The sequence below is a fragment of the Antechinus flavipes genome, chromosome 3, assembly GCF_016432865.1.
Source record: "Antechinus flavipes isolate AdamAnt ecotype Samford, QLD, Australia chromosome 3, AdamAnt_v2, whole genome shotgun sequence".
NCBI lineage: Eukaryota > Metazoa > Chordata > Mammalia > Dasyuromorphia > Dasyuridae > Antechinus > Antechinus flavipes.
The window spans coordinates 464,453,211-464,472,219 of record NC_067400.1 but is presented as its reverse complement, the minus strand read 5'-3'; the positions used below and the strand labels follow the sequence as shown (position 1 = coordinate 464,472,219).

Here is a 19,009-nt window from a genome sequence, read left to right as displayed (position 1 = left end):
AAGGAAGAAAAAAAAATTCTACTCCTTAATTTGCCTTTATTACTTAATCTCCTCTCACCCAAGGATTCCTCTTGTCTTTTTCCCTCACCCTTTACTTCCATCCCTCTCATCCTTACCCCCCTTTTTCTTTACAGATTTTGAAGGGTGCTATACCCTTCATGGTATATTTGTATTGTTGCCTATTGAACTTATTCTCAATGTGAGTAGGTTTTCAGAACTCTGAGCTCTCCTTCCCCCTCTAATGCCTCTGTATCTATCTGTTCTTCTTCTGTCCCTCATTTGTATAACATGATTACTATTTTTCCCTTGACTCTGCCAATCTTTCTTTTGAGCTACCCTATTGTCGAACTGAATCTTAACCATATAATAAGTATTCAATTCATAATCCCATCTCCTCTGTTCCTCTTCTCTCTCTGGTAGGAGAGGATAGTCTTTGGAGAACTTTTCCTAGGTCCTCTACCTTTTAAGGAAGGCACCTGAGGCATTCACCCCATCATGTCACCCTTCCACCTCCTTTATCCCTTTCCCATGAATCTACACACATAGAGCTTCCATAAACTTACATATCCTTCTATACCTCATTTTATCCTATTCCTTCCCCTTATATATTTTGGAGGATACTATACGACAAGCCCTCCTTCCCCTCCTAATATCTTCTGTATTGGTTCTTCCTCTATACCTCATTTGTATAACATAATTATTATTTTTACCATTTCCTATACATTACTACTTTTTTAGAATCAGCTCATACTCAATTTTGTCTTGATCTTTCTTTTGAGCTAATTACTAATGTCAATCTTATATTTATGGTATGCATTTTCATGTATAACACATAAATGATTTGTTCATGTTGGGTTCCTTGAAATTAATCTTTGATTAAGAAAGATCAAGACAGAATTGAGAATGAGCTGATTCTAAAAAAGTAGTAATGCTGGAGGTCTGAGACGTGTAGAATGGATCTCTTCAATGAGAGGAAGATGATGATACATGGAGAGGCAGTTGTTGTTCTCAACTCTCTCCTCTTCCCTCTTGACTCCCACTTATTTTTTTCCAATCCACAAGGAACATCTGCGTAAGGAAAGGCTGCTTTGCCTTCTCCTTCAAGTTTATGATTCACAATATATCCAGCCATTCTGGAGAGCAATTTGGAACTATGCTTAAAAAATAATCAAACTGTGCATACACTTTGACCCAGCAATGCTACTACTGGGCTTATATCCCAAAGAGATCATAAAGAAGGGAAAGGGACCTGTATGTGCCAAAATGTTTGTGGCAAGTCTCTTTGTAGTGGCCAGGAAAAGGAAATTGAGTAAATGCCCATCAATTGGAGAATGGCTGAATAAATTGTGGTATATAAATGTTATAGAATATTATTGTTCTGTAAGAAATGACCAGCAGGATGATTTCAGAAAGGCCTAGAAAGACTTACACAAACTGATACTGAGTGAAATGAACAGAACCAGGAGATCATTATATACTTCAACAACAACAGTATATAAAGATCAATTCTGATGGGCGTGGCCATCTCTAGCAATAAGATGAACCAAATCAGTTCCAATAGAGCAGTAATGAACTGAACCAGCTACACCCAGCGAAAGAACTCTGGGAGATGACTATGAACCATTACATAGAATTCCCAATCCCTGTATTTTTGTCCGCCTGCATTTTTTATTTCCTTCACAGGCTAATTGTACATTATTTCAAAGTCCAATTCTTTTTGTACAGCAAAATAACTGTTTGGACATGTATACTTATATTGTTTTTAATTTATGCTTTAACTTATTTAACCATGTATTGGTCAACCTGCCATCTGGGGGAGGGGATGGGGGGAAGGAGGGGAAAAATTGGAACAAAGGTTTGGCAATTGTCAATGCTGTGAAATTACCCATGCATATAACTTGTAAATAAAAAGCTAAAATAAAAAAAAAAAAGTTTATGATTTACCGCTGTGGAGGCTTTCAGAGAACTGACCTAGGCATGGTCCTTAACACACTTATATGTTAAATTTTCTATTAAATTTGGGTTTGGTTGAGAAAAAGTCCTGAAAATCTGTGTTTGTTAAATGTTCATTTTTTTTTGTTCATTATTATTGACAATTTTTACTGGATATGATATTTTTGGCTATAGGCCTACTTCTTTTGATTGTCAGTATTTATTATTCCAGGATCTGTGGTCTTCCATTGAGGCTGCTGATAAATCCTGTATAATTTTAATTGTAGTTCCAGCATATTTTAATTGTTTTTTTTTTTCCTTTTCTGTCTCACAAAATTTTCTCTTTGATCTGAGGTTTTTGTAATTTGGCAATAATATTCTTATGTGTATTCCAAAAAGGATCCCTTTGAGGTGATTAATGGATTTTTCCCCCCGTTTTTGCTTTCCCCTCATGTTCTATTACACCAGAATAATTTTCTTTGATTATTCCTTTCATTTTTGTGTCGAGGTTCTTTTTCTGGTTATAGCTTTTAGGTAGTCCAATTATTCTTATATTTTCTTTTTTTGAGCTGTTGTTTTTCTTATGTTTCACATTCTGTTCATTTTTTCATTCTTAATATTTTATTTTGTTATTTTTGGTCTCTTATTAAATTCACTAGCTTCCCCTTGCCCAACTTTTCTTTTTTTTTTTTTTTGCTGAGGCAATTGGGGTTAAATAACTTGCCCAGGGTCATACAGCTAGAAAGTGTTAAGTGTCTCAGGCCAATTCTGAACTCAGGTCCTACTGACTTCAGGGCTGGTGCTCTATCCCCTGCGCCACCTAGCTGTCTCTCTCCCTCTTCCCCCATTTTAATTCTCAAAGAATTATTTTCTTCTTTAAGACCTTATATCCCTTTTCTAGTTGGTTAACTTTTTTTTTTTCATAATCTTGTTTTTCTTGGATTTTTTTTTTTTTAAGTTTTTCCCCAATCTCTCTCCCTTGATTTTTAAAGTCTTCTTTAAGCTTTTCTATAAATTCTTTCTGGGCAGGTAGTTGTTTAAATTTACCCTTTGAAGTAGAAGTTTTTTGTTTGTTTGTTTTTTTTAACTTTGTTGCCTTCTTCTGAAGATGAACCTTGATCTTCCGTATTCCCACAGTAAGTTTGTATTTTTGGTTCCTTCTTTGCTGGTTCATTTTGTTTTAAATGAGAAAATGAGAAGTATTAATATAAGCACCTCTAAGTGTGGGGTGTCTATAGCTTCACTTCAGCTCTTCCTTCTGACTTGGAATCCCAAATCACAAGCCCCAACCTCCTGCAAGTGCTCACAGCCAGCAGTGACCTTGCCCCAATGCCTCTGTGCTCCTGGGTGCTCTCTGCAACACAGCTGGGCCAGGCATTCCTAATCAGCCAAGGCTCCCTGACTAAGAGGCCAGGAGATGAAAATTCCTGTGGCTCCTGCAGAGGGTCCAGCCAAATCTGGCTAATCCTAAGTGTTTCCATTTGGTGTTTCTATGGAGCTAGCATGGAGTTGTTTTCCCCATACAAGGGTTAATCTCGGCCTGAGATCTTTTTTGGGTTTTCTCAGGTTATCCCAGGAGGACCCCTTCTCTGCCCCAAGTCTTTTTTTTTTTTTTCCTCACCAGTCTAAGTTCGTCCTGAGGTGCAAATTTTTTCTCTTTTGGGGGGGAATCTGGAAAGCTTGAAATTTTTTGACCTACTGTGCTATCTTCCCAGAAGTCTCCTGCTACTTACATTTTAATTTGATTCCAGTCACACTTGGGAGTATGGTGTCAGCAATGTGGGCAACTGGCCATTTGTATTTGACATTTTTAATCTAAAAGCTATCTAGAGTAGAGACCTCAAATATACCACATGCTAGCTAATCCTGACTGTGCCTGAACCAGATCAAAAACAATAAAACAAAAGTAATATGAATGTTTTACTTCTAATACAAGTTGCTGCAGGGATCTGTGTGTACAGTTTAGTAGCCTCCTTTGACAGCTCTGGTCTAGGGCACTGAAAGATGAAATGAATGACTCAAGGTCTCATTGCCAGCAGAATCCAACTTTGAAATCCAGTCTTCCTGGCTTGAAGGAAAGATCTGGCTGCACTGTATCATATTACGTTTCCATGAATGGGCAATTTAAATTGAGATAAATAAGGTGAGGACACCCTTAGTAGGATAAGGATCTGGAGATGGACAAGCCACTGAAGCATGAAATTGATAAATTGTGGCATAAAGGCTACCTGTGGAGCAGGTGAAGTCAGTGTGAGAAAAATGGTTTAGAAAACTTAGTGATACAACAAGGTTAAGTGTTGCAACATTAAATCCAAGGAGAAGTTTTATTAAAGTAATTTGGGAGAAGTAGAAAGCTGTGTGACTAACGTATTTTTAAGAATAAAAGGCCCGTGGTATGTATTTAAAAAAAGCTGGTAGCAGGCAGGTTAGTTTGGAGGCTAGCACAATAGTTTGGACATGAAGTGATGAAGGCCTTAACTAAAGTGATTTTAATAGGAAACAGAAAGGAGGAAATACAAGAGAAAATTTAAAATATGGTAACATATTAAATAGTAGCATGTTAAAGAAAGCATCAGGAAAAATATTTTTTATGATCTTTAATAATAAAAATACATTTATTTAAAGTTGGCCACTGGGAGGCAGGATCTTCAAGCCTTTTACTTACCTAGAACTTATTACATACCAAGAAATTCATCTTATTTTCAAATAATTAAAAATATAATGGTTTAAGTAAAAATAATTTTATTTTTTCTGCTATATAACTACAATTTCACTTCTAAGTATCTTGGTATTAGAACAGAACCAAACTAATATACCAATTAAGAAGAAAGTCAATTTAAAGCAAACAACTGAGTGGTTATATGATCTTTGAAAATAGAGACATTATCTTATTATCTTTGTATTTACCCCTACCTGGTACAATGCTTTCTATATAACAGACATTTAACAGGCATTTTTGAGTAAATGTTTAAAAATGTTTTTCTCTTATAAGTGGCCTAGTCATATTGGAATCATATTTATACTTGTAATTTGCATAAAAATCTAAAATAAAATTTCAGAAATTAAAAATCAAATGAACACTTTACTAATCATGTAACTGCGCAGTATTTTCAATGATCCCAAATTATTCTTTGATTTATAAAAGAGGACATCTTTTAAATATAAATGTTCTACTTATATATGGCAGTGAATAATGGAATATCATGATTTATATAGAACTGAAATTAGAAATAATCCTAAGGGTAATGGAGATATACAGTGAGTATATTTTTAGTAAGAATTTTCATTCAAGGAATAATATGTGAGACCTATCATCACTAATGACCAGAAAAGAGATTGGGCAGATAAATAGTGAATGAGGAACACTTCAATACCTCAGTGTTGCAGTTATGCTCGCAAAATATTAAAAATCTAATAGAAGGCTATCACCACACTGGACTAATAGCAGATCTGCAGAGGATTTAGAATGGGACTTAAAAAAAAAAAAAAAAGGAATTAAATTGATAAGGCATCAAAGGATTGTTGATTTCTAAGGAGATTATATATGAATTAATGAATTCCATTATAGTGATATTACAAAGAAGGGATCTGCATAATAAAGATTTCTGTATCCTAGTACATGGTCCACAGTGATCAGCTAAGTGCAATTTTTGGTGATATGTATGGCATGCTAGATTACCTATAACAAATAATCCTGTAATAAATGATTCTTCAGTTTACCCATTTTTTATGGAAAAAGTAAAATTAAATCTTACTAATTAATGAGCCTTAAGTAACTTTAGAATTTGCAATGATTTTGACAACAGCTTGAAATGAAATTAATTTTTAAATTATCTATAAAATGAATTTGCTAAACAGATTAATAATGTAAACAAAATTGTAGAGAACATTTAAAAATGATTGTACTTAAGATGAACTTTTAAAGACGCTTTCATAAAAATACATAAATACATAAAACTATGTGCTGACTAACTAGAAATCATTTACCTATTCAAAAATAATAGCTGTGTATTTCTTTACGAATATTATAGCTAGATTTTTCTCAGGCAGCATGATAATTGTGGAAATATGTATAGAACAATTGCACATATTTAACATATATTGGATTACTTGCTGTCTAGGGGAGAGATGGGGTAGAGGAAGGTCGAAAAAAATTGAAACACAAGGTGAATGTTGTGAATATTGAAAACTATCTTCTGCATATATTTTGAAAATAAAAATCTATTATTTAAAAAGATCCTAAAAAAGCCCTCCACAAATATCATAGCTAGCTGGACCTCAGCTACTGAAAGTTGCTGAGACTGATCATTTGAGTCAAGGAATTATGAGCTGAAGCAGGGCTACCAGTGCCATACTAGGTCTGGTAGTCACAGACTAAATGCCTGAGAGAAGCCAGGCTATCAGACTAGGAATAGGCTCAAGTCTGATATGGAGTCAGTGTCCACAGTGATCTAACTAGGATCCTAGTTAGGAAGATGCAGACTAAAAAACCCCAATTATATCTATGTCTCTATTTCTATCTCTATCTATCTCTATATCTACAGAGACATAGATATAGATTAAAAAGATATATATCTATATTTAAAAAATAACTATTCTACATATCAAAATCCCATGATCAATAACTATAAGGATTCCCTGCCCATTACTAAAAAAAAAAGGAATGCTTAATTACATAGATTTATTACAACTAAGTTCCTTTGATGTTATCATCATCCAGGATCACAGACAGTTCAGAAGGACAACGTAGTCATACAAGAATTTGTAACCTTCACATGCTCAAGGAGAACATTTATAGCATAGGAGAAAACAGTAAGATGAAAGGACATGAGGTTATGGTCAGAGTATAAATTCAGAGTTAACGATTTGTGTAGGGAAAACATTTGTGATGATACAGTCATGGGTATCCTTGTGGCTGAAATGGCATGAAAGTGCAGATCATAGGAATTGAGATGATGAAATGGAAAACTATTTAAAGGGATATCACCTAAAGGCCTCATTTCTAAAATATATAGAGAACTGACTCAAATTTATAAGAATTCAAGCCATTCTCCAATTGATAAATGGTCAAAGGATATGAACAGACACTTTCCAGATGAAGAAATTGAAATCATTTTTAGTCATATGAAAAGGTGTTCCAAATTAGAAAATACTGATCAGAGAAATGCAAATTAAGACAATTCTGAGACATCACTACATATCTCTCAGAATGGCTAAGATGACAGGAAAAGATAATGACGAATGTTGAAGAGGATGTGGGAAAACTGGGACATTAATGCATTGCTGGTAGAGTAGACAATTGATTCAACCATTCTGGAGAGCAATTTAAAACTATGCCCTTTGATCCAGCAGTGTTTCTACTGGGTCTGTACTACAGAGATCATAAAGGAAAAGGACCCACATGTGCAAAAGTGTTTGTGGCAACCCTTTCTGTAGTGGCAAGAAACTGGAAACTGAGTGGATATCCATCAGTTGGAGAATGGTCAGATAAGTTATAGTATATGAATGTTATGGAATATTATTATTCTATAAGAAACAATCAATAGGATGATTTTAGAGAGGCCTGGAAAGAAAATGATGTTAAGTGAAGTGAGCAGAACCAGGAGATCATTGTACACGACAATAACAAATTTATACGAAGATCAATTCTGATGAACATGACTATTTCCAACAATGAAATGAATGATGTTCCAATGCTCTTGTGATGAAGAGAACCATCTACACCCAGAGAGAGGACAGTGGAAACTGAAATGTGGATCACAACATAACATTCTCACTTTTTTTGTTGGTGCTTGCATTTTGTTTTCTTATTCATTTTCTTTCTTTTTTGATCTGATCTTTCTTGTGCAGCAAGATAATTGTACAAATGTTTACATATATTGGAACTAACATATATTTTACCATGTATAACATATATTGGATTATTTGCAATCTAGGGGAGAGGGTGGGGGGAAGGAGGGAAAAATTCAGAACACAAGGTTGTGCAAAGGTCAATGCTGAAAAATTATCTATGCATGTTTTGAAAATAAAATGCTTTAATAATAATAAAAAAATAAAGGGACATCCTAAAGTTCCAAAATATAAGTGATAAGGGTGAAGAACACTATTGTGAACCAAGTATAGAACCCCCTGAGAAAGAGGAAGGATGACTTGGAGGCTAATAAATGTTAGCTGATCTCATTGTTGTATGCCTATGAAATCTGGACAGTATACCAGTGCGATGCCAGAAAACTAAACTGTTTCCATTTGAATTGTCTTAAGAAGATTCTGAAGATTGATGGGCAGGATAAGATATCAGACAGTGAGGTCCTTTCTCACTGCCAAGCAGCCAAACTCTACTGCAAAGAGCACAACTCTAAGGCTAGCCACAGTGTTCAAATGCCAAATGTGTACACTTGCCAAAAAGACTATTTTGTGAAGAATTCACACAGAGCAAGTGCTCGCAAAGTGATCAGAAAATGCAGTAACAAGGATACTCTCAAGGTCTTTCTTAACTTTAAAATGGATTGTATGACATAGGAGACACTAGCATAGGACTGCCAGAATAGCATATCCTCATCAGAGAAGGTGCTGTGCTCTACGAGCAAAGCAGATTTGAATTAGCCGAAAGGAAATGAAAGATGTACAAAGTTAGAGAAGCTGCCCCAAATGTTCACAGGGATTATCTGTGTCCGACCTGTGGCAGAACATTCTAAGCTTACATTAGTTTGATTAGTCATAACTGGACATACTAATTCTAACACAGTGTGTCATTTTGGGTCTCTTCTAGAATAAAGGACATCCACCAGGTACTAGGACTTTGAGAGAATAACTAGAAGGAGTGAACCTCAAAGGAGAGTTTGCTAAATGATAGTGGAAGAAGATGCTGAATGGCAGTTACACTAATTAATTAATCTGTTTTATTAGAATGTTCATTTCTTATATAACAACTTGAAACTTAAAAACCTTTCAAGAATTCGTGATTTCATTAATATGGATACTCATTTTACTGATAATGATTATAACTATTCTAGACCTTAGTATGGTATTCATGATTTGTTCTGACTGAAAAAATTCTTTCCTTGACAGCCAAACTTCGAAAAGTCCTCAGTTTGGTTGATCAAATGACAGACAAATAACTTGTCATAAACCTATACTTGTAGACTTTTTAGTTTGGTTGCAGTTGTTATGTCATTTTCCAGTCTTATCTAATTCTTTGTGACCTCACTTGTAGTCTTCTGAGCAAAGATATTGAAATGATTTGTCATTTCCTTCTCTAGTTCATTTTTCGGATGAGAAACTAAGACAACAGGGTTAAGTGACTTGTCCAGTGTCACACAGCTAGAAAGTATCTTGAGGCAGAAACTAAATTCAGGTCTTCCTGACTCCAGGCCCAGCATTCTATCCATTCCACCATCTAACTTGGTAAGACCAGTCATGGCTTACTGATTGATGGCATAGTGTTTTAGAACCCAAGATTACTATCTGGGTAATTTTTTTGCATAAATCCTACAAAGAAGAACCCTCACGATCAGGCAAATAGCTTCTAGTCCTCTTAATATATTGGGGGTTCAAATATACACTTAATCTGTTACAGAGATTTTAGGATGTGCTATATGGAGTCCTAGATTAGAAGTCAGGAAGATATGGATCCAAATTCTGTCTCTGGCATGTACAACCTATGACTTGGGCCAAATCACTTAACTTCTTGGAGCCTCAGTTTCTTCAGCTGTAAAGTGGGAATAATATTGGTTGTAGTGCCATCATTTTGAGATCAAATAATTTCAAAGTGCTATATAATTGTCAGTTCTCATTGTGTAGTTATTATCTTTTAGTGTAGCTATAAAACCAGTTTACTTTTTTAAAAGGTCACATATAATAATAACTAACAATTAGTACCACTGATTTAGTATGTTAAGGTTTACAAAACACTTTAGAAATATTATCTCATATCATCTCACACAACAACCCTGAGAAATTATTTTTTATTTAATTCACACAACCACTCTGGGAAACTATTGTTATTCCCATTTTACAGTAGAAGAAAGTAGGCATAAGAGAGATTAAATTTGAACTTGGATCTTTCTGACTATACTGTGCTTTCTGGTTGCCTCGAACAATGCTCTAATACTTTTTCTAGGGAAGATTTGACTATATAATACACATTACTATCCAAACAGATGTTTCAAAATACATTCTGAGCCCATTAGCTGTCTAACTAGAGGTAAACAGCATATTTTAAACGACCCTTTTTTTCTGAATTATATGAAAATAAAGACAGATCATACTTCTAATCAGATGGTTTGTATTCAAAACTAGCAGCAATCTAGTTTAATGTTGTCTTGATGAAAATTTAATTCAATGAGTCCATCAAACATTAAAAACAAATGGATTTAAGGAGAAATTAAAGAGTGTCTAGAGGAGATAGAAGCAATGGAGGAAAGTTCCTAAGACTAAAATCATAGGGAAGCAATATTGCTTGCCTCCCTTCATTCTCAAAAATCGTCATGGGGATTATACCAGGTATTTCCCAGCGAAGATTACTAAAAGTTTTTATTACACATTTCATATTTATTAATAAATATTAAAATGTTAACATTCTTTGGAAGGAATACATTTAGGTACATATACAATCCCCATACAAAGTTTTTAAATGATCTTTTAATTAAACAAAAGATAATACTCCTATATGTAGGAATTTAAAAGAAATAAAATAAGCATTACCTTTATCACCAAGATCTCTAAAAAAAGTTGGTCCATTTTTATTCTTTGTTACTTCATCCAATGCATCATTTATAGCCTTCAAATATATAAAGCAAAATCAGACCGAATCAATTAAGTTTTTTTAAAGTTATATTACATATCTTTGAAAAAGAAAGGAAAAACTTTGCTTACCTTTTTTGTTAGTTGCCTAATTGAAGCTTTACCTGTAGAAGAAAGGAAACATCATTTAAATATGAACATCATGTAAATTATTATATCTTTTACAAAACCCAGTTGCATTTTTAAAAATGATTTTTGTGGGAAAATATCTGTATCAGATATAACATTTTAGAACTAGCATATTCTGTGTGCAACCTCCTCTTCTCCCCAATTATCCTCAATACTTTCTAAGAAATAGAACGGTTAAAGTGTTTCAAAAAGATAACGAACAACCTGTTGAAATAGGGGTTAAAAACATAGCAGTTTTTTTGAAAAATAAAAAGCTTTATTTAAAAAAAGTATAGCAGTTTTGTTTAATGTTCTTAAAACAAAATTATAAGCCAGTTAAAACTTTTCTGCAAATTACCTTTCAAATTAATTTCTTTCTTATTTCACAGAAATACTATTATAGAATCATTTTTGGCTCTTGTTTTGTTTTGTTTTTTCCTTTCCCTTACATTCTGGTTCAAAACAATTTTTCATTCTTTCTTCATGATTATTAAAACTTATTAGAGGTTTTTCTATTTTCATTGCAAAAAGATAAGTTCATGCTTTAGAAAAGCATCATTTAAATTTTTGAAACCACAGTCTTTGTTCTTCACCTAATTAGTTAAAAATGTCTTTCCTAATATAATTGTATTTTGTTGTTTCTGATTCCATTTTCCATCACTTAAAAAATACATTTAAATTTCTTTGATTTTCAGAATTACACCCACTGTTTATCTGACATTTTTCCCCTAGCTCTATATAGCCATTAATCAAGGCCACTTTCTATTTAGAATTAGTTTATCTTTCTTTTGTCCTGTTCTTTTAATTTTCCCTGCTCATGGCCCTCCACCCCCATTACCTTACATGAGCATACTAACATATTTTCCTCCTTACTCTTAAATTTTCTGTAAATTTCTGTTCTGAAACATCATAGGATTCCCTCCAAAATAGAGTTAAAGAGAAGTGTTTATTTTTTTTTTCCTTAAACTTTATCCAGTATAGCATTTAAAGCCTTTAAATACATGGCATTAGAATTGGAACTGGAAGTTTTTGAATTTATTCATAATCTTTAATATTCTATCTTTCCATAAGCCTTATAAATACCTAAATCTGTTTGTCATCCTCACTGTGACTTTCATTCTCTCTATTACATTGTACCATGACATTATACCATACACTAGCTACACTTTCCTGCCTTCTCTTATGTTGATTTCTTAGTGAATCAACTAAACTACACAATCCTTAAATCTTGAATCCCTTGTTTCCTAAACCCCAACTCTGTTTTTTTCCCACCATATGCCTCATTTACACCTATTCACGTGCTGCTGAACATAACTGGGAAGAAGTTATGAAACTGTGTTGATCCAACCCTAATTTCCTTTCTGCTCCAGAGTTACATCACTAATTTCACATTCAATATTTTGAGCCAAATATCTTTCTGGAGCCATTTCAATATCATCTTCAAAACAGAACTCATTATCTTTTTTTCTTTTTGTTGGCTATTTTATATTGTGTTTGTTCTTCCCACTTAATAGTATTCTATTTTTTCCAGTTACATGTAGATAGTTTTTGACCTCTATTTTTATAAGATTTTGAGTTGTAACTTTTTTCTCTCTCTCCTTTCACCTCCCCCCAAAACAGCAAGCAATCTGATAGCAGTTATACATGTACAATCATATTACTATTTTCATATTAGTTATGTTGTAAAACAAGAATCAGAGCAAAAGAGAAAAACTATGAGAAAGAAAAAATAACAAAAAAATGAAAATAGTATGTTTCAATTTGCATTCAGATTCTATAGTTATTTCTCTGGATATGGATATAGCATTTTCCATCATAAGTCCTTTGGAGTTGTCTTGGAACATTGTATCGCTGAAAAAATCTTGGAACATTGTATTGCTGAAAAAAGCTAAGTCCATCACAGTTGCTGTTGCTGTTACTGTGTACAGTTTCTCCTGGTTCTGTTTGCTTTACTTAGCATCAGGTTATGTAATTCTTTCCAGGTTTTTCTGAAATCTGCCTGCTTATCATTTCTCATAGAAATTATAAGTGTATATGCATATGTATGTATAGATGTTACATATAGAAATATAGAAATCATTTTTATAGTATTTTACTACATTTATATGTCACAATTTGTTCAGCCATTCCTCAATTGGTGTGCATCCCCTTACTTTTCAATTCCTTGTCACCACAAAAAGAGATACTAAAAACATTTTTGTACATGCAGGTCCTTTTCCCCAATGGGATACAGATCTAGTAATGGTACTGATAGATCAAGGGGTAACAGTTTTATAGGCCTTTGGACACGAACTTACTCTTTCCCCTTAAACTCACCACTCTTCTGTACTTCTCTATTACTGTTAAGGACACAATCATCCTTCGGATCTCCCAGGTTTAGTATCATCCCTTACCATCAAAACATATCTCATATTTCCAGTCGCCTCATGCTGTCATTTCTAAATGCATGCATTTCTAATCTATATCTCTTCTTTGTTCCCATTCCAGTTCATGTTTATATCACCCATCACCTGGTCTTCTAATTATCTCCCTGCCCACATCTCTTCCCACTCCAATCTATTTTCCACATAGGAAAAGATGATTGAATGAAAATCTGAGAGGAGTTAGGCAGGTAATGAGACACTAGAAGATTTATATTCTTTTGTAAAAATACTTTTTGGGAAAAAAAAAAAGATAAAATGTCTCTCTTTTTCATCCTATGAATTTCCCTGTTTTTATTTTATGCACTTATTAAAGATGTCCCAAGACATCCTACTCACAAAAGGTCCTTGCTATCTACTCGGAGTAAAGTTATAGAGTAAAGTTGTAGCAATGGAACTGTTTTTTATAGCCAGAATAATCAAGTTATCCCTCATACCTATTTTGTTCTCCCACTTCATCTAACATGATATATTCATTGCAATCTCACTAAAATCAATCTCATCATTTTAAAGTCATACTATATCACACACACATATGGGAGTATGATGAAGATGAGAATGAAAATTTACCAATGGAAAGTAAACCTATAATCTTAAAATAAGCTTGTGAAATTTTACTGGAACAAGTATAAAAGAATGGAAAATACATAGGTTTTTTTTTTTTTTGAATTGTAATGGAATTTTGGCTCAAGAAACAGTCTGAATGTTTTTCAAAAGTTTCTGCCTTTTTTAGAGATTCCATCATGTGGTTTTCAATATTTACAGTGGAATCATGAAGCAAAAACCAGGTACAGGAACATCTTGTTATAGGCAAAGGTCCATTTTAATACTTAAAATGAGTAAAACTGCATTAATAAATACAAAACCTAGATAGCAGTCAAATAACTATTTGCTCCTAGCCAAAATAAAGTTATTTGATAACTATGACTAATGAAATACTAGCAACAGTTACTAATTTAGTTTGCTGGAGGCAATAGTAGTCTTTTGACATAAAAACCTGACAATAGAAGTATTTCCATCATCTCTTACTTTTACATAAATATATGAAAAATCTGGAAGCAGTTCTAGAATCAGCAAATGAAGACAGCTAAAATAGGTTAGTGTATATGTGTTCTCAATTAAACCAGGATTTTTTATACTATCAAAAAAAGACTTGAAACAAACAGTAAAAGAAAGTCATCAGCAGAATGACTAAATACATTGTCAACCTCCTGTTCTTTCTGAAGCCACGGAAACTCATATATTTGGGAACAGGTGATAATAAAAGTGATATCAAAGTTTTAAAAAAAAGAGAGATAAATATAAAAGTATTATTTCCTCTTTAAAAACAAAATGTGTGCCCTTCCAGCCCTGCACCCCTGAAGATTTTCAAAACTGTCAAAATGCCTTCCAATATCTTTCTTGTCATTTCCCCCACAGGATTTAAAACTAGCCCAGTCCCTGGAAACTATTTGAGGAAAGAAAACTGTACTACATGGCAAGATGACCAAATGAAGAATTAAAAAAAAAAAAAAAAAAAAGAGATTTTTAAACCTTTGAGAGTAACTTTGTAGATCTTCCTCCTGCCTGCAGCTGTCACAATGTCTTGAGCAGACTGATGGCTTGGGTTCAATCACGTTGTCCAGGTTCCTTGAGGAAGGAATCATCCTTCTCCAAAGCACGCCAAATTGGAGGCTTCTAGAAGGAGGATTAAGCTGACCGATGGAGGCACTGGGAGGTCTGGGAGCCCTTGGCCTTCTGAAGACAAGCATGGTGAGAACAGCATACCCCAAGGCACAGAGCAAATCTCAGTTCTCAAGGGGTTAGAACCAGTTCTGAAGAGGGAAAGGGCATGGATTGCTAGGGGGCTTTTTCAAAACCATTCAGTTCATAAATGAAATAATAAAATTTTCTAGAAGATCTTTACTGCAACAATAAAAAAAAAAGTGACTTTGGGATTAAGATTCATAGTCCTTGCAGTATTCTGTTTTAATGGGTATCTGGATGGTATTTAATGGCTACTTAAGTAACTTGCAAATTATGAAAAGTGAAAAATGGTTTCCTGTCTCCTGGGGGTGGAGGACTAAATAATGGATTGTTCTCTTAGTGATATGCATTTTTAATTTTTCAGAGTCTACAATGCTACAATAGCCTGCAAAATAAGTAAAATAGTTAAAGAGGGATAGCTAGGAAACACAATAGATACAGTGCCAAACCAGAAGTCAAGGATACCTGAGTTCAAATATGACCTCAGATGCTTTATCAGCTCTGGCCTATGTTAAGCAGGTCACATGATCTCTGTTTCCCTCAGTTTAGTCATCTGTAAGATAGGGATAATAATAGTACCTACCTACCAGGATTGTTGAGGCGATCAAATGAAATAACAATTTCAAAGAAGTTAGTATAGTACCTAGCAAACAGTAAGCACTACATAACTGTTAGTTATTATTTTTTATTATTATTTATGTTTCTTGGAGTTGCTGAAGTTTTTTAAGAAGCTCTGAAACTGTGTATACCCTTTGCTTTGGAAAAACCATTATTACTGATACTACTGTATTCCCGAGAGATTAAAAAAAGAAAAGAAAAAGAACCTATGTACAAAAAAATATTTATATCAACTGTTTTTGTGAAGGCAAACATTTGGAAATTGTAGGAATGACTGAACAGACTGTGGTAAATGATTGTGAAGGTATACTAGTGTACTATGATGAGTAAGATGCTTTCAGAAAAACCTGGAAAGACTTACATGAATTGATACAAAGTTAAGTGAACAGAACCAGAATATTGTACACAGCAACATAATGTCGTACAATGAAGAACTGTGAATGACTCAGCTATTTTCAGCAATATAAAGATCCAAGGCAATTCTGAAAAACCTCTAATGAAAAAATGCTATCTATCTTCAAAGAAGGAACTTGACATTATATGAATGCAGATCAAAGCACATTAAAAAATAAACAAAAAGTTCTTACTTTTTGCTGTTTTTTCCCCCCACAACATGACTAATATGGAAATGTTTTACATGACAGCACATGTATAACCTTTACTAAATTGCTTGGATTCTTAATGAGGAAGGAAAGGGAGGAAAGATGGGAGAAAAATTGAAACTCAAAATTATAAAAAAACAAAACAAAAAATATTAAAAATTGTTTTTATATATAATTGGAAAAAATAAAATATTAAAATCTTTTAAAAAGTATTTTATGAAATCAATGGGGCTTCATTCTCCTTTTATTTAATTCCAGATCTTGCCTATTTGTACCAGCTATTTATACTTCCAGAAAAGCTCTGTAGGACCATTTAACTCCACATTAAAGGGTTAATAACAGAGAAGGAATCTGTGATTTCAATGATATGGGTTCCTAGTGAAAAACTTCTTCTATCAATGTTGTTCAGAATTTTTTTTTTTTTTTAAATAATTTATAGTTTTAGAGAGTTGTCCAGAGCACCAAGAAGTTAAGTGATTTTTCCTAGAGTCACATAACCATTAAGTGTCAGAGATAAAACTCAAATCTAGGTCTTCCTGATTTTTCTACCAAATTTTCTACCAAATACTTAAGTCATTTTTCACCTACTTGCAAGATGATTTGATCGACTCTTCTGAAGAATCATAGATCTATTCCAGGAACCTGTAATTTGCTGTGATTTGATAAAACCAGCAAAATGCATTTGTAAACAGGAAGGTCAATAGGACATGACTATCATAAGGAATCCAACTTTCAATTGGAATTTCTTCTGGATCTCTTCCATAATAATGGTATTTTATGCCTTGAGCGAAATGAGTGAACAGAGGTTTGTCCTGTCTTTATATCTTTCCAGAAATCTCAAATAATGTTACTTCTCTGCACATTCCATCCTTTACCCTTACTTCTTCCTGCTGGAACAAAATAAATCTAATAAAATCTTTTAAATATTCAAAGACTGCCATCATGTCATCTCTGCATTTTCCTTCTCCAAGGTAAACATTCCAAATTCAGTGATTCCAACTTGTACCTGAAAAGGAATCTTTTCTATAATATACCTAATAAGATCCTTAGTCTTTGTGGATCTCTTGCAGAAGATCTCTAAATACTGTGAACCCATTACTTTCTAAAAGTATTGATTTTACTTTTGAACAGCTCCAAATGTTGGAAGTGTTTCCTTTATATAAAGCCAAAATTGTATATAAGAGTATACTTTTAATGGGGAAGAGTAGGAAAAGTGGGTCAAAGGGCTTTATTTTAAATCTTGACTCTGCCACTTTTCTTTATCTGTGACCAAGATCATCTAACTTATCCAGACCTCAGTTTCTCCCACTATAAAATGAGATTGTTGGACTGGACTACTCAGATCTGAATTTATGATCTATGTGTAACTTCTACCCATCCACCTAAATTCTGCAACATGGAACACCAAGTAGTGAGTCTAACCAATTTCCACATGAAAAATATTTAAATATTTGAAAATATCTATCATTTCCCATAATTTTCTGTTCTTCATGTTATATTTCCCCAGTCTGAGGCAGCTCAATGTATAGAATGGAGACAGAAAGTCACTAGTGAGGAAGACCTGAGTTCAAATCCAATAAAATGGGGATAATATTCTAAAGCTTTCTATAGCAAATTTATATAACATATATGTTACAGGATTTGATATGGGAATCAAATGAGATAATATTTTTAAAGCATAAGGGCACATTTGTTGGCTCATAACAAATACTTAGTAAATGCTTGTTCTCTTCCTTTCCTCCTCAGTTCCTTTACTGAACTAGTGCCCTAAGATTTTTGATCAAATCTTTGAAAAAATGCAAATAATCAATCAACTTATCTGTTTTGAAAGTTTAGATTTTCTATAAACAGGATATAGTTCACTTAAATTGGAGGCAAACCTGTAATTATTTCTTGGTCTGATATTCCCAGAAAGCCTCTGCACAAGGCCAAAGTATGAACTTTTTTGGGTTGACTATGTATATTTGTTATAAAGAGTTTGTTTTTTTCTTTTCTTAGAATGCAGGAAGATAACAGGAGGAACAAAATAAATGCTTGTTAATTGGGGGAAAAAGTGCCCAGTAGAGTGCTCAAAAGGTCCATTTTACACAGCAATACCAGCCAGATTTTAAAACTTTTTATTTGCATATTGAAAAAATTGTGCATTCCAATAATTAAAATCATTTGAATAAAAAAAAAATGGCACTCTGATTAACTGCATTTTACAGCTTGCCAGGACCTTGGTACAGCTTTGCATTTTACTGTTAAATAGATTTACTGTAAATGTCCATTTTACTGAATTTGTTGAACTGATTATAGACATTTCTAAAAGTGAAAATGAGAGATCAACTATCAAGAATATTCTTGACAAAGGAGACAAATCTGTTACTTCATATTAGGAAACCATTTAGGGGGCTAAGGTAAAGATGCTTGCCTGACTGGAGGCAGATTGCTCAGCTCCCACATACCTATTCTAGCAGCAATCCAAAATTTGTATCAGATTGAATAATCAAGAAATGCAAAGAGAATTAAATTCAAGATGACTGTTTGAAAAGGAGATAAGTCATCTAAGTTCCATATTCCTGAAGTTCACACCAGACTAAATAAAGATCAAGAAACCCAGTGAGAAAGTAGAATGACAGTCTTACATTTTAGAACTGTCCAAAAAGTCAATCAGAGGTCTATAGGCAATAGTAAAGGAATTCTTGACAGCCAACAAAGTCAAAACCATCACAGAGTAGCTTTCATTGTGACCAAAGACCAGGGACATTTCTTCTAAGGCAGAAAGAATGGTGGGCTCCC

At 33.6% G+C, this 19,009-nt stretch overlaps 1 protein-coding gene across 1 annotated transcript in view; it reads right to left on the bottom strand.

The window, feature by feature from the left end:
• The window catches only part of MICU2 (mitochondrial calcium uptake 2), a 170,239-nt gene that overhangs the window by 66,764 nt on the left and 84,466 nt on the right, over positions 1–19,009 (bottom strand). The window contains exons 3-4 of the mRNA XM_051990680.1: positions 10,807–10,838; positions 10,636–10,711 (exon numbers count right to left, since the gene is read on the bottom strand). Of these exons, the coding sequence (XP_051846640.1) occupies positions 10,636–10,711; positions 10,807–10,838 (108 nt within the window). The remainder of the gene's footprint in view (positions 1–10,635; positions 10,712–10,806; positions 10,839–19,009) is intronic.